Source organism: Plecotus auritus (genome assembly GCF_963455305.1).
Source record: "Plecotus auritus genome assembly, chromosome: 6".
NCBI lineage: Eukaryota > Metazoa > Chordata > Mammalia > Chiroptera > Vespertilionidae > Plecotus > Plecotus auritus.
In genome coordinates, this window is record NC_137773.1 from 107466228 (window position 1) to 107488118 (window position 21891).

A 21891-nucleotide genomic window follows, 5' to 3' on the forward strand; every position below is an offset into this window, starting at 1 on the left:
GGGTCAGCTCTCCAAGGCTGGGAGCCAGCACCACCTGAAGGTTCTGTGCCCCACCTTGGAGGTATGGACCCCTGGAGGCACTTTGCATGAACAATCTTGGAGTGTTTATGATGTTGGGGGTCAGAGGCGAGGTCCAGAATACATAGGTGGTGAGGTCTGGGGGAGGCTGGGCTCCTGAGGGGGACCAGCGGGTCTGGCTCATAGGGCCAAGAGCTCATAGGGCCAAGAGCCCACAGCCTCTCAGGAGAGGAGGTTATCGGTGTTTGGGGCAGGAGGAATCCCTGTTGAATATGGGCAGCCCCTAGAGGCTGCTGAGGTCCCAGTTAGGAGGCCCTGCCCAAGGGGAGCAGGTGAGCAAGGTGGGCAGAAGGGGGACAGGAGATCCCCACCCTCTGTCAGGCCAGAAACACAGGCAGGCCCCTGGGCCAGGGCCCAGGTGATGGCTGTTTTGCACCCTCTACAATACCCAGGGCACAAGGCTGAAGAGACCCCCAGCAATCTCCGCAGAGCTTCTTTATTGGGGGAACCTTTGCAGCCGGAGGGTAGGGGGAGGGAGGAGCCTAGGTAGTAGTAGGCGAGGGTAGTGTGGGGGTGGGACTATGGTCGGTGGGATGCCAGAGTAAGGTCCCGAATGGGGGCCACAGCCAGGCCCTGAATTTGGAGAAAACAGAGAGGACCATGATGCTCCTCGCCTCCCTTCTAATCTGCCCAGGGAGGCTTCCTGGAGGAGGGGGCTCCCTCTTCTTGTCACCTGGACCATGGCTCAGCGGCCTTCCCTGGGGCAGCGCTGGCACTGCTTGGCTCCTACTATTGACAGCTTTTTTTCTTTTCTTTCTTTCAGATTGGGAGAGGGAGAGAGAGAAACATCAATGATAAAAATCATTCATCCTTTGCCTCCTGCACGCCCCCTACTGGGGACCGAGCCCGCAGTCGCAACCCGAGCATGTGCCCTTGATCAAACTCGAACTTCATTCCGCAAGCCGATGCTCTATCCACTGAGCACCTTACAGCTTTTTAGTTGATCTGCGACCAGCTCCCCCACAGCAACAACTCCGCGGGTCGCAGTGGGTGTCTCCACAATACGGGGGGGAAGGGCAGCCCGTTCGCGGGGACCCCCTGGCCGGGAAAGGGGTCTGACATCCTGGCTGCTGTCTTTCTGGAACCCTAGGATTTGCTCGAGCCCCGTACCCGTAGCCACGAAATATGTTTTTAAGTTCCCCACGCCACCTTCCCGGGAGACAAGCGGCCCAGGCGCAGACTTCGTCCCGGGGGTGCGCATGCGCAGAGGTGGGACGCGCACGCACAGATGGCCCCCACACAGCACTCCCACTTCTGGAGTCTGCGCGTGCGCGCCGCGGCGGGGCGTGGGCGGGGCTCTGGTGGCCTGCCCCATTCCCCAGCGCCCACCGCGGCAGCAGGCACTGACGTGGCTGCCGTCAGAGCCGCCATCTTGTGGGAGCGAAACCAACGCCTGGCTCGGAGTAGCAGCAGCACCGCGGCTGCCGAGGGTGAGGCAGGGGCCGTGGGCCGGCGTGAACTGCGGCCGGGGGCTGACCTAGGCCGCGCGAGTCTCTGCCCACCGCGGCTGGAGCGGCGGGGCAGGGAGGGCCGACGCCGGTCCGGGGGCCAGGGTGAGGGCAGAGGCGAGGCTGGGCCGGGGACCGGGTCCGTGGTGGGGGCCGAGGCTGAAGCCAGGTGAGGCAGGGCTCGGGGCCGCGGTGAGGGCCCAGTCTGAAGCGAGGCGAGGCCGGGCTGGGGACCGAGGTGAAGCCCAGATGGTAAGGGTCGAGGCCAGGCTTGGTAGCGAGGCGCGGTGGGGCGGGCGCGTAGGGCTAGACTGGAAGTCTAGTTGAGGCCGGGAGGGGGTTGGGATCGGGGTCAGTCACTCGCTGGGGGTCAAGGCGAGGTTGAGTTGAGATCGGGCCGGAGGTGGGGGTCAGTCTCCCGCTTAGATCCAGCCACGGCCCCGAGCTTCCCAGGCCCCGAGCTTCCCAGAGCCGTCGGGGCTGGCGCCCGGAAGTCGGGCCCGGCCGTGGGCTCCCTGGAAGCCCCGTTTCCTGCTCCGCCTCCCGCTTCGGGGCTTAGAGGACCAGGAAACCGAGGCCTCTGTCCCGGGACGCGGCCAAGGTCACGCGATGACCAGGGTTTGAGCCCAGTTCCTGTTTGCTTCGAAGATGGGATGGGACGGGTGGGGCGGGGTGGGGCCCGGGTTCCTGGGCCCGGCTGTGGGGCGAGGTCCTAGGGTCTGAATGAGAACGCCTGTGCAGGGTCCTTTATCAAAGCTTGCTGCAACGCCGAGCTTGTTTCTTGGGCCCCGTTGGCAGAGTTGAGAACACTCTTCCGAGCTGGTGAATCTTTGACCTACCCATACATAGAACGATGGCCTCCCTAGCAGAATGCCTTAACATTTTCTTGTTGCACAGTCCAGATGATTATGGTCAGTAAAATTGTAGCTGTGTTAATAAGGCTTGCCAATTAATTACACAGTACTTAAAATATTAGCTAGTCAACTCAAATGGCACTTCTTAGCTAGGTGGCACTCTCCAAATTTCCTCAAAAAAAGTTGCTGTCTTAAATGAATTGAGCGGAATTGCACAAGATGTTATTGGCAGGAGAGGAGGGAATTCAAACGCTTTGGAGTGATTTGGGAAGTCACTGTTGAGAGTTGTGTAGTAGGTGCCACTACTGGTGTTTCGGTGGTCAGCTCTGTGTTTTTGTTTTTGTTTTTTTTTTTTTAATACTTTTATTGATTTCAGAGAGGAAGAAAGAGAGATAGGAACATCAATGGTGACAGAGAATCATTGATAATCGAGTCCATAATCTAGCATGTGCCCTAACTGCCCCTGACGGGGAATCCAACTGTGATCTCCTGATTCATAAGTTAACGCTCAACCATTGAGCCATGCTGACCTGGCTCGGCTCTAGTTCTTGTTTCAGAACTAGTGGTCAGCACTTTATGCTGCCAGCTATTTTGCATGATGGGTCTTGCCTTTCCAGCTGTGTGTCTGAAAGAGTGTGAGATGCTGAAGTGCATTATGGCCCTTTGCTGGGGCAATTCCTAGTATCAAACTAAGTGTGTTTTCCTCAGAGTTTTGAGCAACTTCCATGAGTAGCCAAATCTGTAAGAACTTGAATGCATGGTGCTACTAGCTAGTTGGGTACAAAGTTAAGAGTAATTGAATGTGTGTATGTTAATCACAAATCTGGCCACATGTTTAGAATGTGCTATTTTCTTCTCATAAAAGTTATCTCTCCATAATGGGCAGAATATAGCTGTGCCTCCTCACAGGTGTCACTGTCTTCAGGAATGTCCTGTCGAAAGTAAATCCTTTTCACTTGGGCGTTAGGAACATGCTATTTCCTATGATGGCTGTCTTCAGATACAGGTATTCAGAATTACTACTTCAAAAACACTTAAAAAGTTGGCTTGGATAATAGCTGACTCACATGCTTTCTAGTTCACCACTAAGAAAGTAGAAAGCAAAAACTGGTTCTGTGCTTCTCACAGTTCTGGTTTTTAAATTGTGTGGTCTAGCTATTTGCTTTACCTCTTGCACAATTTCGAGAGAACATTCAGACCTGCTAAGCTGCCTCTATCAAGACCAAATGTACTTGAAATTATAAGAAGGTACATTTTGATTTATCTGTAGATTTCAGTGGAATTTGATGTGGAGTATTGGCCACAGCGATGATATGCAGAGTCAAATGGGCACAGGAATAAACCTAACCAAGGATAAAGCTCTGTGCAAGTTCATCAATAGTATGTTAACTTCGTTTGAGAGAGCTGAATCAGTTTTCTTCAGCTTTTCCAAATTGAATGTTGCTTTGACATATGCATTTAAATGTGCTCTTGGTCACATAAGGTCAGTCTTCCTAAGGGTGTGATAGTTTACTGAGCAAGTGTTTCAGATTCCAGCTAGGTTGGGCTTGCCAATACCATTTGTGTCCCATCAATATTCCCATTGACTTCCAACCTCTAAAATTAGGAGAATGAAAGGAAATAAAATGCACATCTGTCAGAAGTGGGTGGGAGAGAAACATGAATGAAAAGTTTCACTTTAGATCTTAAAATTAGAAAACAACTTATCTCTTTTGCTCTGTCTGCACCTCCGTGGAATGGATGGTGTTAAAGATGTCCTTCCAGCATCATCTGAAGTGGTCTTTTGGAAATGATTTTTACCTACTAGTGGGGTTGGGTATACTCTTCCTTCCTACTGGCAAGTAAAGGACACCTTGGAGAATATGTGAGTGTATGTATGTGGCGGGGGGGGGGGGGGGTTGATTTCAGTTCACATATAACATCTCAGCTCGTTTCCTTCATCCTTAGGTTCTATCCTTTTGTGTTAGAAACACTTTAAAATATAGTTGCATTGCACCTGTTATGACTATAGCTGTGGCACTATTCTGGAAGATGTTCGGAATTCTCAGATGGATCAGATGACCTGATTAACTGGAGGAGAGGGGTAATTAACACAAAAACACCAAAGCTTTGTATTTCCTAGGAAAGTACTCTGGGTGAACACCATTGCTATCACTTCACCTTCTTTATATGAGTTGGAAGGAATGGTGAGTCTGCCTGATGTAGGAACCTACCTCCTTGTCCTTAAAAGACAGTTTTTTTGTTGTTGTTGTTGTTGTTGTTGTTTTGTTTGTTTTGTTTTTGCATACAGTGGCATGAGAGCTTGGCAACCTGTCATCAGCAAACAAAAAGGGAAGAGACAGGGAAAAGAAAAGATTTTACTACACACACAGCAATTGGGAGTGATTCTGTTTAGGATTCAAATGTTTTTACGTACCTCTGAGGCTACAGGGTGACTGTTAGTATAGGGCAGTGGTCGGCAAACTCATTAGTCAGCAGAGCCAAATATCAACAGTACAATGATTGAAATTTCTTTTGAGAGCCCAATTTTTTAAACTTCTTCTAATGCCACTTCTTCAAAATAGACTCGACCAGGCCATGGTATTTTGTGGAAGAGCCACACTCAAGGGGCCAAAGAGCCGCAGTTTGCCGACCACTGGTATAGGGCATAAGTTAATAGGAGGCTCAGGTATGACCCATGCACGTTTTCAAAAGTTAATGTATACAGTGCATTTTGGAAATGTTAGTTAATGTTTAATCAGAGTTTAATAAGTAATGCTCCTCAAAGGGATGCTAGCAAGTCATAATGTAAAATAGCTATCATCTTTCATTTGTGTTATATGTCAGACTGTTTTTGCAGTACCCTAGTGTTATATGTCAGATTGTTTTTGCAGTACCCTAATGTTATATGTCAGATTGTTTTTGCAGTACCCTACCAGTTTAACTTAGGTACAAATGGCCAAGAAAGCAATTTTAAGATTTTGTCTAGACCCATTCATGAAGAATAGGAATGAAGGCAAAGTTAGATGTGCCAGTATTTTGATAATCAGAAGAAAAGATATCTTTTAAGTTTCTTCTTTGTAGATGAGTATGCAGTTCCTAATTAACTGATTGGATCAATTAATTTATATTTAAAATACTACATCTTTTGTCAGTTTTGCTTAAAATAATTATAGCTTCTCGCATCTCTTCTGTCAAAGTGATATAGTATCTTGCCAATTCTTGGTGAGCTCAGTGAAAATGTATTGAGTCACCAATTGCAGGCACCTAAGGGCAGGTGTAGGAAGCAGATTGTGCACACATCCCTGCCATGTACTGGACATTAGATGCTCACCTTTGCCCTGAGTAGTCACAGTGTCCCCACAGCCCTGATCTCACTGGATCGTCAAAGGAATGTTCAGACGGCACCACCCATGTATAGTTTTAAAACAGCATGAAATTCATTGTTGACTTTTTCCTGACAACTAATATTTTGGGAAAGCATATTTGTAGATATGTATGATTAATATTTTTGCTTTTCAATCCGTAAGGGCCCTAGTTCAGTGCTCTTTTACAGTTCTCTCCTTGATGGTGAATCCTTTGGGTGTCCAGGGAGGTACACAGTGGAGGAAGATGGTAGAGGTGTGAGGAAAATGGTGAGTTCTGGATAGAGGAGACCCCACAGGCAAAGTGGCCTGGTGGAGATACAATGAACAAAAAGGGAAGGCAGGCCAACAGGACATAGGAAAGGGGCAGGCGGTGAATTTGGCCTATCGGGAGGATAGGGAATAAGCATGAGGGGGGTGGAGGGAGAGAAGAGGTGTGAGGGAGCAGAGGTCCTGTGGTTCTGTGGGAGAAATAGGGAGCTTCTAGGCAGGGAAACAGTGAATACAGAGTCCCTAGAGTGGTTTTGGAGACCTGCCAGAAGCAGAGTGGGTGAGGAGCGGGAGGGAATTCTACTGGTGTGTTCCAGTGGGCCTTAGAGGGGCTAGCTCCACAGAAAGGGTGTTTGGGGAATTTGTGAGAGCAGCAAGAATGCATTCTGTGTGACTTTCATATCTTAGGCCTAATTCTGTTTTATCTACAGAGACAACAATTTCCGTTTTTTGGCATAGTTTTAATAGATGTTTTGAATTTTCCAGGAAATCAGGGAGTGGGGTTTATATTTTGTTCTTTGCAGAGCCTTCCCATGAGTTGCTTTCTCTTTCTGCTTCATGGACTGTCCCCTAGTGCCTGAGCTACAGGTACTGGCTCAGGCAGTGTGCATTGCAGCAGGCTTCTGAGGTGGTTCTTTGACAGCCTCCCTCAGCTGATGGTGTGGTCGTGCCCAGTATTGAAGCGTGTGTTTTATTCTAAGTCACTATCCTTCATTTCCCCATTACATTACAGTTGGGCAATGTAATGGGTGTTTTACAATCAGAGCAGATGTTGGTTGTGTAGTCTAACTTCCTTTCGTGACAGTGGAGGTGGTGCTGTGAAATGCCTATTCTGACCTGTGTAAGGACCCTGAATTAGCATGTGGTGTTTCAGGCTCCTCTTGCTGGTATTTAGAACACCTTGTGGAGTGGAAGCTACAGGCTGTTGAGATGCCAGAGAGGAGATGAGGTGGCTGTACCAGGGCACAGGCACATGATGGTGCAGATGCATCTTTCAAAGGGAGAGGCGACTTGCTGGTAAAGCAGACAGATTTGGGGGTGAGAGAGATGGAGAAAGGGATTGTGGGTATCTAAGAAACTGGGAGAAAGTTGCTCAGTGTTAAAGTGAGGAAGGGTGGGCCCTTTATGTTGGAGGGTTAGAATTCGCTGGGAGATTTGTGTGTGGAGGGGATGGTAGGAATGGGGTAGCTAGGGTAAGGGAGGGGTCTAGCTGGGAATAGAAATATGAGGCATGTTTAGGGGCCACACTGCCCTGGGAGTAAATGGCTGAGAAGAGGCAGTTTTGGGGTGTGATTGTACCAGATGCAGAGTGTAGTGGACAGTGGCAGGGATCTGGGAGATTTTAAGGAGAGGCTAGTGTGAGCAGGCATGTAAATGAGATTTCTCTTGACACTAGGGCTTCTGTTTAAAGCAGTGGTTCCCAACCTTTTTTTGGCCATGCCCAACCTAAGCATCTCTAAAATCCTGATGCCCCACCTGTGACGTACAATTCTTATTATTCAAAAAGTGAACTCCTATTCATGTGGAGGAAGCCTAAAAGGCCATTAACTTGGTCTAAACAAGCTTCCAAAGAACATGGCATCCATGAAAGTGAAAAATAAAAGAACAAAAGGACAGTTGAAGTACTGAGGAAGAAATCGCTAAGAAAAAAATGTTAAAAAAAATCCTATATAATAAAAGGCTAACATGCAAATTGACAGAACTACAGAACAACCAGTCGCTATGATGCACACTGATCACCAGAGGGCAGACGATCAAACGCAGGAGCTGCCAGTGGCCAGTGCACTCCCACAGGGGGAGTGCCGCTCAGCCAGAAGCCCTGAGCTGGGCTCACGGCTGGCAAGCGCAGTGGCAGTGGCGGGAGCCCCTCCCACCTCTGTGGCAGCACTAAGCCATCCGTCAGACATCCCCCGAGGGCTCCCAGACTGTGAGAGGGCACAGGCCAGGCTGAGGGACACACACACACACACGTGCACACACACGTGCACACACACGTGCACACGTGCACAAATTTCGTGCACCGGGCCTCTAGTAATAATATGAAGTGATATGAAAAAATAGCAAGTTTCAAAACATATAACAGAGAACTGAAATGCATGAAGATGTCACAATATACATGTATACGAGGCCCCTAGAACCACAAGAAATGCAAAAAATTCACTGTTAATAACTCATTCTTTAATTGCCCCCCTTAAAAATCAAATTGTCCCCTGTGTCCGTGTTGGGAACCACTAGTCTAAAGTGTGACCAGAGGTTAGAAGAAGCCCATTGAGAGGATGTTGTGGCCTCTCAGGCAAGAGCAGCTTCTTTCTTGGAGGATGAAAAGGGCATCCTGAACCCTGCACCTCTGTGTGCTCTTGAGCTGGCACTGGCTGCCACTGTGGCAAGTCTGGCAGGGGACTTGTCCCAAAGATGGAGGGATCTAACCGAGGCTCTCAACCCCCTGCTACACTTTCCTTTTCTGATCACCTGGAAGCCTGGGCCTCAGAAAAAGAGGTGGGGCTTCAATTTTTAAAATACTGTTTTCAAAATGAAAGTTCCCTGAAGGCAGAATTAAAGCCCCTGTGCCAAGAAAGCCTCAGGGACTGCCTGCCATTTTTGAAGCTTAGAAGGGTTCATAGGGTTCCTGGTTGCAGTTCCTCTTTTCTTCAAGGGTATGGAGAATGGTCTTAGAGCCCCATCCTAGTGTTGGTAGAGGACCTGTGTCCACATGGTGAGCCTGGGTGGACTCTTTGAGAAAACACCGGAATTGAGTCTGCAGAGGCTTATGTATGTTTGCAATGCCTACATGAGTAAAGGAGTGGAGTGGCAGAAACAAAGGATTGTGATTTATTTCACAGTAGAAATCAGAATGCTGAATCCTTTTCTCCATGTCCTCACTGTTAAAACTGAAACCCAGGACTGTGTGGTGTGCCCCCCTTTCTCTCTGTTGGGTGTGGGGCTGTGCATGTCTGGGGCTGAAGCTGTTTAGCTGCATTGAGAGGGTCCCAGTGTCACTGACAAGCAGCTTTTGATGTTGCTTGACCTAGAGGCCTCTAAGAACTAGCTTACTCATCAGGTGAGGGAGGAAGAACAGACACTGTTTGTTGCTGCACTCTCCTTCACCACCTGTCAGTTGGATCACTGAATATTGTTGGCCTCTGTGTGCCCAGATCTGTTCTCCTCACACAGCTTTTCCTTTTGTGAGTATGGTGACTGTTAGCCCCTCAATGTGTCAAGGGTGCGCTGAGAATAAAGATGAAAGGACCCTCCTGTGGAAGGTGGTAGCATTTGAGCTTAGCTTCAGAGATTGAGCAAAGGACCTAGTGGGCACAGCATGGAGAAATGGATGTGGCAAGGGCACTGGGACTGCAGCTGGGGTTAGAACACACCCAAGCGACTTTCTGAGGCACTTCAAACTGATCCCAAACTGCTGGTCCTCTGGTTCCTACTGTATGGGTCAGAAGAACTCTAGTTGACATCCAAAGAACCACTAATAACCTGCAAAATTAGTAAGGAGTTGATGGTAGGAAACCTTTCAGGTGTCTGGGTGCTTTAGAGTTGCCCCTGCTTTGTATTTTAGTCATAAATTCATTTTCTCCATTGTTTTCTAGAAACAGGTCCTTCAGACTTAACTGCAATTGGGGTCAGACAGAGGGTATCTGTGCCCTTACTTCCAGAGTAGACGTACTCATTAGGGTCTAGAGCAGGGGTGGGCAAACTTTTTGATTCGAGGGCCACAATGGGTTCTTAAACTGGACCGGAGGGCCGGAACAAAAGCATGGATGGAGTGTTTGTGTGAACTAATATAAATTCAAAGTAAAGGAGCGGAGGGGAGAGCAAGAGAACCGGATAGAACAGCCGGATCCAGCCCGCGGGCTGTAGTTTGCCCAAGGCTGGTCTAGAGTGCTGGTGGCTTTACAGTTGAGGACCTGGACACTGCCCCATTCCACAGGCCAGAATACTCAGTCGGCCTTAGTGGCTGTGGGGGGAGGAGGCAGGAATGTAGGATTGTTCTGGAGCCCAGTGACAAATCAGGGAGAGGAAATACAGATAAGCAGGGGTCTGGCACAAGAACAGGTGCACAGAGCTGTGAGAGCTGTTCCTGGCTTAGCTACAAGCTGTGGGTCTCCTCCATCCTGGTTTCACTTTCATTTGGGCTAGCCCATCTAGTTATTTGCTTCCAGCTGTAGGTTTCAGGTCATTAAGTGTGTTTGGTAAATTGTTTTGAATATGATTATCTTCTCTCTATATCTAAAAGCCTAATATGCAAAGTGTCCCCTCTGGAGTTTGACCTACCGGGAGTTCGATTGCTCGCTATGACGTGCGCTGACCACCAGGGGGTGGCGTGGAATGAAGGAAGGCTCCAGCCAGCAGCTGCTAGGGACCTTACCCGTGCACAAATTTCGTGCACTGGGCCTCTAGTGTTTAATAATAAGTAAAAATTTAAGATTGAGAATAAAGAGGAACTACAAAACATAAATATGCTCATCGATTAAATGCTTTTGTAGGTAGTGGTAAGTAGGATTAATTGCAGTTATGCTGTTCCTACATGTGCCTTATGGTTGCTGGGTGCCTGTTCACTTAGTGACAGTGGCTCTTGGGTGTTCAGTTCATATTACTGTGGACCAAGCATGTCAAACTCAAAGGCTAACACAAGCCAAATAAGGTTTAAGTTTATATGGGCCGCAAAAAAAAACACACAAAAGCTTCAATTTTCATAGAAACGTAGGTTTATTTTTATAGAGAAATGCTGAATACAAAGGACTGAAATAAATGAGTAATCATTAACATAAAATAATAGAACATTTTTAAATTAATATTAAATATTTTAATATTAATTTTTTTCTTAAACATTAACCTATCAGATACTGAATAACTGCACAAATTAATAAGTGTAATGCAAATCTATTTTTCTTGTTCTCGGAAAGCAAAATATTTCCTGTTGCGCACACCAAACAAGTCAGTCCAAGACTAATGATAATTGGCTGCTAAAATATTTGCTGCTAGTATTTGTGGAAAGAAATAGTGCGCAGAGAATAGTAAGGGAAATGAATGCAACATGATTATAGTAATCAGTCATTAGCGAATGTTGTAGTTCATTATTAATAATCTACATATATAAAAGCCTAAGCAAACCTTGCTACTGGACGACTGGCTGGTAGCTATGCTGCACACTGACCACCAGAGGGCAGACGCTCAATGCAGGAGCTGCCCCCAGGTGGTCAGTGCACTTCCATAGCCAACCTCCCGTGGTTCCTCCCCCCACCCCCGCTGCCCCCAGCTGGCCCAGATCACCTGCCAGGCCGAGGGACCCCACCCATGCACGAATTCGTGCACCAGGCCTTTAGTCATGTATAACAGGATATTGTAAAAATTAAGTTGTGAAATTTTTATTAAAGCGTTTCTTACATACCATTATGGCCGCAAAAATATTTTGTTGCATGCAGCCCATGGGCCGCGAGTTTGACAAGCTTGCTGTAGACCAAGAGTCATATACATGAATGAAACTCATTTCTAGCTGTCATTTTAAGGATTTTTACCTTGAATCTTAAGCTGGCAAAGAATGATCTAAATTGAATTTCACTGGTTGCTCCTCCTAAGAATTGGACCTCACAAGTAATGCTCTCCTTTAGGTGTGGGAGATGCTATGCAAAGGATATATTAGAGACCAACCCTCCAGTGTAAGGATCCTGGCCTTCTTTGGGTGGGGGTCACAAGGGGCAGAATCTTGCATAGAGGCTTCCTTCGTTCCGCGCCACCCTTGTGCTTGATTGGTTCCTGCAAAACATCCTGAAAATTTTGTTCTGAAAAAACAACGAAAACTTGAACTCGCCTTTAGATGCAGATCAGAATGATACAATTCTAAAATATTATTGCATGTTCTTTTATTTATTGAAAGTTTGGGGTTGGGAAATGGGTGGGTCAAAAGGTAAAAACTTCCAGTCTTAAGATAAGTAATAGACAGGGTGCTGACTGTAGCTAACAGTACTGTGTATCATACATTTGAAAGTATTTCAGAGAGTAGATATTAAAAGTTCTCATCACAAGAAAAAAAATGTTAATTGTGTGAAGTAGTGGGTGTTAACTAACTAGACTTTTATGGTGATCATGTCACAATATATGTACATATCAAATCATGTTGTACACCTGGAACAAATACAGTGTGTATATCAATTATATTTGAATGGGAAGAAAAGAAAGTTCTCTCAACTTCTTTAGATCCACTGAGTGTCTCAGGCTGAATGTTGTTCTGAGCCTGTTGTTGATGCATATCTTTGTCACAGTTGTATTAAGCCTGTGAGGTATACCTTATCACTAGTAGTGACACATTCAGTTTTCCTCTTAACACTAGTTTTTACAAAGTAATGACAAAATGTAGTATACTGCTCAATTACAGAAAATCGTCAAAGCTACAGAAATTGAATGTTGGGCTAACAGGCAGAGTTAATGGCTTGAGGCTTTTATTTTGCTGGTGTATAAGAGTCCCAAGGTGATACACAAAAAAGCAGTTTGCAGCCTGTAAAAGTAGAAGATCCGCCTTTAAGTTTAAATTCTATGTGTCAGGGATGAATTGGGTTTTTGAATGATGGATACTCTTAACTAAGTACATATGTGACTGCCAGAGGCAGTTGCTCATTCACAAAACTCTTTAAAGAGAGTGTTTTGTAATGTATGTCAGTATCTCCGAATTTTCACTTTGTTAATTTTTCTCATACTAAAGCAGATGAACTATTTTATCCTAGTAACTTACACCTCAATAAATGACCTTTAAAAAGGCAAAAAGAGAAAAAAATAAAAGGGGAAAAAAAGCTGTCACCCAGCTTTTCATTTGAGTAGGGGATTCATCCATCTTAACTCCCATTTACAGAGAAGACCAATGCAGCTCATCCCATCTGCAGCGCAAAGTGTAGTTCAGTTCTCCCTTTCTGGCTCCTGGTCACACTTGTTTTGTTTCCCAAGCTATGCTCTGCATTGGTGGTGTCTTCTTCCTAGCAATCCCAACCATTTAGGTCATCTAGGTGTTCGCTGTTAAAGAGATTCTGTTGCATAAACCAGCTCTTAACGGTTTCAGAAAACCTGACAGACTTTCCTTCTGCAGGGATAAGTTGCACAAGTCTGATTGCAAATTCTGAAGCAGAGCTACCTCTGCTTCTTCTGAAACCACTGAGGCTTGGTGGCGATGCAGAGGGCCAGGTAGAGGGCACAGGTACACTTACTTCTCTAAAGCAGTGGTCGGCAAACTCAGTCAACAGAGCCAAATATCAACAGTACAACGATTGAAATTTCTTTTGAGAGCCGAAAACCGACTTCTGCGCATGGGCCATGAAGTTTCAATCACACTGTACGTGCGCGCCCGCACGAGATATTTTGTGGAAGAGCCACACTCAAGGGGCGAAAGAGCCGCATGTGGCCTGCGAGCCGCAGTTTGCTGACCACTGCTCTAAAGCATTTAAAGCAGTCTTTTATTGGAGTCGGATGCATGATTTCCCCAGGGAGGCCCCATCGTTTGCCTTGTTGGCCTTTAGATCTTTGCATGTGGGAGTTGTGTTCTATCCTTGGCTTTAATGCTGGAATGCTACCCTAAAGGTCCTGTCTGCTCTCATAGAAGGGCCTCTGTTACTCTTGCATTTTCTGGATTGGTCATTTGCAGACTCACAGGTGAGGAGGAAGGGTTCTGCTGAGAAAGTCAGTGTCTTCTCTGCTCACTCCTACGATGAACCTGAAAACGGGTTTTGCTTGAGTGTGGGGGATTCTGGTAGAGTAAAAGGTGAAATAGCACCTGGGCTGGGTGTCCCGTCCCCACAAGTTGGAATCTGTGCCAAGAGGATGGCACAACTCCAGTGGCCATTGTTGAACTTTTCTGTTACAACAGGTATTGCGTTAGGTCGGGACCTCTGACAAAGCAGTAAACGGTGCTGAGGGCACAGGCCAGGAAGCCACCAGGGTTCCTGGACCAGGTGCAGGGTGGGTACAGATGCTTGTAGTGGGGAGAGACAAAACGCTGTGTATCATAGTATTTTAAATCTTGAAACTTGGTGCTCATCCCCATCCTGGTTTTTGCCACCAAGTGTGACTTCCCTCTATGAGGCTACGTGGCTGATCTGTTTAAAAACAGAGTGAAGGGGATAGAGACCATGCTGATAATCAGGACTCAGATACAGACCAGGGGGTAGAGGTAGGGACTATGCATACAGAGGCCACACCCAGGTGTGGGGGTTTTACCTGGAGATGTTCCCTCTGCCCTAGTTGGGGAGGATACAGATAACCTTTTAACCCCTTGGTGAGTAGGGGGGTTTTTTGGTCAGTTTTTGTGAAGGGGATACTTTTTTTTTTTTTTTTTTTTTAATCCTCACCCAAGGATATTTTCCATTGATATTTAGGGAGAGTAGAAGAGAGAGAGAAACATCGATGTGAGAGAAACACATCAATTGGTTTCTTCCTGTATGGGCCCTGATCAGAGCCCAGGCCGGGAGGAACCTGCAACCAAGGTACGTGCCCTTGATCAGAATCGAACCCGGGACCTTTTGGTCTGCAGGCTGATGCTCTATCCACTGAGCCAAACTGGCTAGGGCGTGAAGGGGATACTTGAACAATAAAACAAGCATAAATAGCAGTCCTCCATCCTGCTTCTCAGGAATAGCCCCTTTCATCATTTGGCTGTACCTCCATATGAGTGTGTCTGTTTGGATGGTGAGGGTGGGCCCTTCATACCACAAGTTCTGGCCTTAGCAAATAACAGTAACAATTGTGACTAAGTAAATATTGTACACTGTTGAGCTAAGAGGTGACTGTCTTATGTTTTCCCACGGGAAATCTAAAATGACCTCCTTTCGTTCGTTTTTATCTTTGGATTTTTTTTCTATGTACCTGTCATTAGTTTTTTCCCAATTCCCCTGGAATTGCCAAGCCCATGTTTAAACCATGTAGGTAGTAATGGTTGGGCTGACTGCTTCTCAGGCCTGGGGCCACCTGGCATTTCTCACCTGACTTTTGCTCTACCTTATATCTACTTCATACTTGGCCTGGTGTTAGTGGTTTTCTGATCTACAGTACTGCTTCTTTCTGATCTCTGGATGCTAAGTTTAAAGTTCTTCGACCCTTTGTGTTCTGGAATTTAGTCTGCTTTGAGTGAATGGGTTTGTTTCAATCTTAGTCAGATGTTGAATTTTTTTTTTTTTTTTTAAGGGAGCAGTTTTAGGTTCACAGCAAAATTGAGTAGAAGGTACAGAGATTTCCCATACACACATGGTATGGGAAATCCCCACTGTGAGCATCTCCCACCAGAGTAACCACCATTGCAGCATCAAACAGAGTAGGTTCACACCCCTGAAAATCATCTGTGCTCCAACAATTCATCCCTCCCCACCAACCCCTGGCAACCACTGATCTTTTTACTGTCTCCTAGTTTTTGCCTTTTCCAGAATGTCAGATAATTGGATTGTACAGTATGTGGCCTACCCCAGTTGGCTCCCTTCACTTAGTAATACACCAGGTTTCCTCCATATCTTTTGATGGCTTGTGATAGCTGATTTCTTTGTAGTGCCAAATAATATTCCATCATATGATTGTAGCACAGTTTATTTGTTCACCTACTAAAGGACATCTTGGTTGCTCCCAAGTTTTGGCAATTATGAATAAAGCTGCTGTAAACATCTGTGTGCAGATTTTTGTGTCGACATAAGCTTTCAACTCTTGAGTTTTAATACCAAGGAGCACAATTGCTTGTAAGAGTATGTTTAGTTTTGTAAGAAACCTTCCAAAGTGGATGCACCAATTTGCATTCCCACCAGCTCCTGTCAGTGTTCTGGATGTTGACCATGCTAGTAGGTGTACATTTGTGTGTATTTGTGTTTCCCTGAGGTCATATGATGTGGAGCATCTTTTCATGGCTCATTTGCCTTCTGTGTACATCTTCTTTGCTTATTTCAATGTTAAAGCATTCCCTTCACAAAAACTGTCATAAAAAGTCTTTGACCCAGCCCTAGCCAGTTTGGCTCAGTGGAAAGAGCGTCAGCCTGCAGACTGAAGGGTCCCAGGTTAGATTCTGGTCAAGGGCACATGCCTGGATTGCAGGCTCAATCCCCAGTGTGGGGCATGCGGGAGGCAGCCAATCAATGATTCTCTCTCATTGTTGATGTTTCTATCTCTCTCTCCTCTCTTCCTCTCTGAAATAAATAAAAATATATATTTTTTAAAAAGTATTTGACTTATTTTTAAATCAGGTTGTTTTCTCATTATTGGGTTTTAACTAGTTTTCGTGTGTTTTGGATGCATATTCCTTTATTAGATGTGTCTTTTGCAAATTTCTCTTTCTCCTAACAGTGTCTTTCCCAGAGTAGAAGCTTTCAATTTTAACAAAGTCCATCTTATCACTTATTTCTAGATTATGTGTTTGGTACTATATCTAAAAAGTCATCAGCATGCCCAAGTAGCCCAAGTAGATGTTAATCTTTCAAACTCTCCCAGTTTTCCCCTTCTTACCCATTTTTTTTCTTTTTTTTCTTTTTTGTGGATTTTTCACTTTGTCTGCACTGTTGCTCCCTGTGTTAGCACCCTGTTGTTTTTCAGGTAGCACATACCCACCTTGTTAACAATGGGAGGCTGTGTGTGGGTTAGGGTTTTGTTTTCCTTTTAAATAGTCTCTGCTTTCTGTCTTGCCTCCCTCCAAATTCCTTGTTTATTTCAGTCTCTTCCATGGGTACTCCTTATAGGGAGATAGGAGGAAAACTTGCTATTGCAGAAAAGGAAATGTTACAGTAAATATATTTTTAAACTTTAAAATTTAATTTTTTGAATAGGTAATATTGTTCAAAACCAAAAAGAATTTCAAAATGTCAAAAGCCCCCGACTGGTTCCATGGTTGAGTGTTGACCTGTGAACCAGAAGGTTATAGTTCGATTCCTGGTCAGGGCACATGCCTAGGTTTCCAGCTGGATCCCCAGTGGTAGGAGGTGGGGGCGGTTGCAGAAAGCAGCCAATCAATGATTCTCATCTTTGATGTTTCTATCTCTATCTCTTCCTCTTCCTTCCTCTCTGAAATCAATAAAAATATATATTTTGTAAAAACTGTCAAAAGTGCACTGGAAAGAGCTCTACTTGGCATGTCTGGGATCATTGGAGCATCACATTCACAATGGGGCAGCTGACCCATTGAGTGAAATAGGAATATGTGAGTTCGTGTTCACTTGGAGAAGGAAAGGTGGTTTCTTACAGCAGAATGCTAACAGCTGGGAGGAATGACTAGATTAGAAAAGCTCCATTTGACAGTTGTCATGGCAGTTCAGCCAGGAAATGTCAAGGTGCTGAAACCTGAGAGGTTGGATGTTTGATGAGGAGCTGGGTGTGTACATTGTCACTCAGTGCTCAATTGGAGAGAATTTAGAATAGAGAAGACCCTGTGACTCCACCTGAGCCTTTCATTAAAGGTGACATGGGGCTGTGAGGGTCTGGACACGTCCCCTACAGTGGGGTATGCCTGTGCTAGGCCCATATGATGTCTTTCACTGGCCTCTGACCTCAGCAGTGTTTGTTCAAAGTTCAAAGACTGGGAACTCTTGGTTACTTCTGGGGGCAGGCGCATCAGCATTTGAGAAAGTGACAGTTTTTTTCTTGTTTAGAATAAAAGTTGAAGAGAAGCCCTAGCTGGTTTGGTTCAGTGGATAGAGCTTTGGCCTGTGGACTGAAGGGTCCCGGGTTCAATTCCGGTCAGGGGGCATGTGCCCGGGTTGCGGGCTTGATCCCCAGTGGGGGGCGTACAGGAGGCAGACAATCAATGATTCTCATCATTGATGTTTCTATCTCTCCCTCTCCTTTCCTCTCTGAAATCAATAAAAAATACATATATTTAAAAAAAAAAAGTTGAAGAGTAACAGTGGTGCAGCATGGGAGAGGCCAGGCCTGGGCTGCTCGAGTGCTTGGGGGGCCATCTGGGATTGAGAGCCTACTCTTCCTGGCCTATAGCTTCCTGGGCCTTTCTGCCTGCTTTCTGACCTTGGGTAGTAGTTGACTGGATAATGTGAGGGGAGCCTGGGGTGAGTGTGGCCTGGACATGGCACGAATGTTCTCAAATAAGTGTGTTGCCACACCACTTGGGCTGGGCCCCCTCCTCTCTGGGACAGGGGTGACCTCCACTGGTGGGAAAGAGCCCCCCTTGACATGCTGCCCTGGGGCCCTTGCTGTGCCTTGGACTCAGTGCCCAGGTGTGGTCCCCATGTCCCACCTGCTGCTGGATGAGTGCTGAGCTCTCAGTGTGTTGGGAAAGGTTAGCTTCTGCTATGTTCCGGGGGAGGGGAGTCTAGCTCCCCATGCATTCATCATCTTGAGCCTGGTCCATCTTTCTCACTGGGGCTTGGTGGGTCAATTGAGGGACACTATGAGGCCTTGGTTCAGTTGTTTCTGACCCCTTGAAAAGATTAGAGAGTGTCTAGCATTCCTTTGAAAGCCATGGATGTTGGGTGGTAAGGGTCAGCCCTGTTCCTAAGATTCCCAGACTCTGCCTTCTAAGGGTGATGGGGGGGAGGGGGGAGAGGGTGATGAGAGGGGGATTGAGATGCCCAGCAGACAGAACTTTTTTTATTGTTCTGTAGCTTGGGAACTGGAATTTCTTTTAGCTCGTGTCCTGTGAGTTTTCAGGAGGAAGCGGGATGTTTGTCTCTCCATTCATGGTGGGAGGGTAGGTTGTCTCCAAGCTGCTCCTGTGCTAAACCCTGGGTTGCATAGAAAGAGACTCAGGGACCCCTTTCTTGTCTCTGCAGGTTTCTCTGGCCAGTGTCTCTCCCTCCAGTCTACAGCATGGGGAATATCTTTGCGAACCTCTTCAAGGGCCTTTTTGGCAAAAAAGAAATGCGCATTCTCATGGTGGGCCTGGACGCTGCGGGGAAGACCACCATCCTGTACAAACTGAAGCTGGGTGAGATCGTGACCACCATCCCCACCATAGGTGAGGAAGTCAGGCCATGGGGGGTTGGGGAGGTGGCTGGAATGGCTGGTGGGGGTTGGCTCACATTGGGCCATGCTCCTGCAGGTTTCAACGTGGAGACTGTGGAGTATAAGAACATCAGCTTCACTGTGTGGGACGTGGGTGGCCAGGACAAGATCCGGCCTCTGTGGCGCCACTACTTCCAGAACACACAAGGTGAGGGCTGGGGGCCATGGCCTGTGGGAGAGGTTGGGTGTCCTCAGCACCTTCGTTGACACCTGCTCCTCGGCAGGTCTCATCTTTGTGGTTGACAGCAATGACCGAGAGCGTGTGAATGAGGCTCGAGAGGAGCTTATGCGGATGCTGGCGGAGGATGAGCTCAGGGATGCTGTCCTGCTCGTGTTCGCAAACAAGCAGGTATGCACTTATATGTGACTGAGCCACCCCAAGGGGCTGGGGGTATGAAGGGATCAGATGTCAGGTGGGGAGGGATCCCAGTCCTCCTGATGATCCATGGCTGCCATGCCACCCTGCCCTTCCCACCAGGACCTCCCCAATGCCATGAACGCAGCTGAGATCACGGACAAGCTGGGCCTCCACTCTCTGCGCCACAGGAACTGGTACATTCAGGCTACCTGTGCCACCAGTGGGGACGGCCTCTATGAGGGACTGGACTGGCTGTCCAATCAGCTCCGGAACCAGAAGTGAGCCGAACTCCTCTCTTCCCCCTCACTCCCTCCTTCACCCTTGCTTTCCTCTCATGTGGCAGATCAGATGTGCCCCTGTGGTGTGAGTGCCAGAAGCTGTCTCCATGGTCGGTCCCAGTGTGCTTCATCATGCTGTACATGTGCAGACGCAGCCTGCAACCGGGTTTTTATTTAATGTAAATAGTTCTTGTTTCCAATGAGGCAGTTTCTGGTACTCCTATGCAATATTACTCAGCTTTTTTTATTGTAAAAAAAAAAAAAAGAATCAACCCACTGTTTAGTACTGAGAAGGGATTTTAGGCACCCGGAGCGGGGCCTCTAGGAGCTGCTGTGAGATCACCTCAGTGCTCCTCCTCTGGGCTTTAAATCTGTGTTGAGATCAATTTTGGTGGTTGGTTTTTAACCCAAACTCAGTACATTTTTTATAATATAAATATAAGGTAAGGAGACACTTTAACACAGAGAAGGGAGAAATGTGCCTAGTGTCGGTTCTGCAGTAATGGCTTGAGTCCAGTCTGCCTGTGGTCTGTCTCCCATCTGGAGCGTGCATTGGGCAGAACCAGCCACAATACATTCTGCATGGTCACTTATGGCCCCTGATTGGCTTTGTCTCGCTGGATCATCTGCATCCCATAGCATTCATGCTTGTACCTGTGCTTACACCACTGCCTATGGGAATGGGCTGGGGGCTGCGGCCACCACTCAGACCCCTTGGAAGGACCCCAGCCTTCCCTTCAGTCAGTGTGGGTCAGCGTAGGTGCTTTGGTGGGACCACTCTGGCCAGAACAGGAGACCCCCATGGTCCCTACACATACTCACTTGCTCCAGGTTGTCTGGGTCTCACCAGTAGGAATGCAGACCGGTGACCGGTCATCTTAGAGCCTAGCTCCTCAGAGCCCCCGTCCACATGTGCTTTCACTCCCTCAGCCTGCAAGGGTCAGATTGACATCAAAAACAACAACCTCTACTTTTTTCTTTTGTATTTTGATAAAACACTGAAGAAACTAGAGCTGTTAAAATTTATCTTGGGGAAAACCTCAGAACTGGTTTATCTGGTGTCGTGGAACCTCTTACTGCTTTCAATACACGATTAGTAATCAACTGTTTTGTATACTTGTTTTCAGTTTTCATTTCGACAAACAAGCACTGTAATTATAGCTATTAGAATAAAATCTCTTAACTATTTCATGGCTTTCTAGTGCTTGGGTGCCACTGACCAAGGCTGCCTCCTGGGACACAGGCAGGGATGGCTTTGGTCAGTGGTCGGCAAACTCATTAGTCAACAGAGCCAAATATCAACAGTACAACGATTGAAATTTCTTTTGAGAGCCGAAAACCGACTTCTGCGCATGGGCCACGAAGTTTTAATCGTGCTGTATGTGCGCGCCCACACGTGGTATTTTGTGGAAGAGCCACACTCAAGGGGCGAAAGAGCCGCATGTGGCTCGCGAGCCACAGTTTGCCGACCACTGGCTTAGGGAATGTGACCAACCCCTGATCCACCCCAGACCAGTTTCTTGCCAGCACTCCTGGGGGGCTTTGTCATTGCTCTGTCTCCACTGGCAGTCCAATCCCCAGTCCTAGTCTAGTCTTGGGCCAAGAAGATCCCCATGTGGGGTATGCCTAAGAGGCCAGGGCCTGGGATCACCTACGGTGGTTTAGTTCCTTATCATTGCTTCCGGAGCCTTTGCCGTGGTGCACACCTCTGCCCGTTTGGGTGCTGTGGGCCCCCTACCCACTCCTTGGGGGCTATCCCTTTGACCCTTCTGGGCTCCCTGGTATCTGCCCAATCCAAGTTCCAGGTGTCCTTCCCCCAGAGCCATCCAGCCCTCTGCCCCATTATCTAGTCTCACTAACATGTTGATAATCAGGGCCAGGGCTCTGAACAGAATCATCTTTCCTTTTTAGTTCTTTAAAAAATCAGAAGCAAAATTGAATATATTTCATAATCCAGCCTGGGTTTTGTCTTTACTCCAATGGGATTTATTGTAAATTTTCATTTCTTGTGTGGATGAGGTGGTGAATGGCTGCAGGCATATCTCCTAGCGGAGGAGCTGGAGGGAGGGTAGGGGAGGTGTACTTGGAGATCGGCCTGGGAGAAGCAGAGCAGATTCATGGAACAGGGTAGCAGGTCTCTGGGTACCTGAGGAACAAGGGTGTCTTCAAGTATAAAATCACCTTCACCCCCCCATCCACCAATTATAAGCAAGCTTGTTCTGACTACCTTCTCCCCCTGCACTCTTCCACCTCAGAAAGGCCCACCTGCAGGTGAGCAATTTCTGCCCACCA

At 47.0% G+C, this 21891-nt stretch overlaps 1 protein-coding gene across 3 annotated transcripts; it reads left to right on the plus strand.

Moving 5' to 3' along the window:
- The first annotated feature begins 1331 nt into the window (after positions 1–1331).
- On the plus strand, positions 1332–20788 carry ARF1 (ARF GTPase 1). 3 transcript variants are annotated; one of them, XM_080676160.1, is made up of 5 exons: positions 1332–1508; positions 18732–18916; positions 19001–19111; positions 19188–19312; positions 19442–20788. In XM_080676160.1, the coding sequence occupies exons 2-5, from the start codon at positions 18769–18771 to the stop codon at positions 19601–19603; spliced, it is 546 nt and encodes a 181-aa protein (XP_080532286.1). In that variant the 5' UTR covers positions 1332–1508; positions 18732–18768; the 3' UTR covers positions 19604–20788. The 3 variants fall into 3 exon arrangements, with proteins under 3 accessions (XP_080532286.1, XP_080532287.1, XP_080532288.1); XM_080676161.1 differs by having other exon boundaries at positions 1455–1631; XM_080676162.1 differs by having other exon boundaries at positions 1479–1778.
- Positions 20789–21891: the final 1103 nt, after the last annotated feature.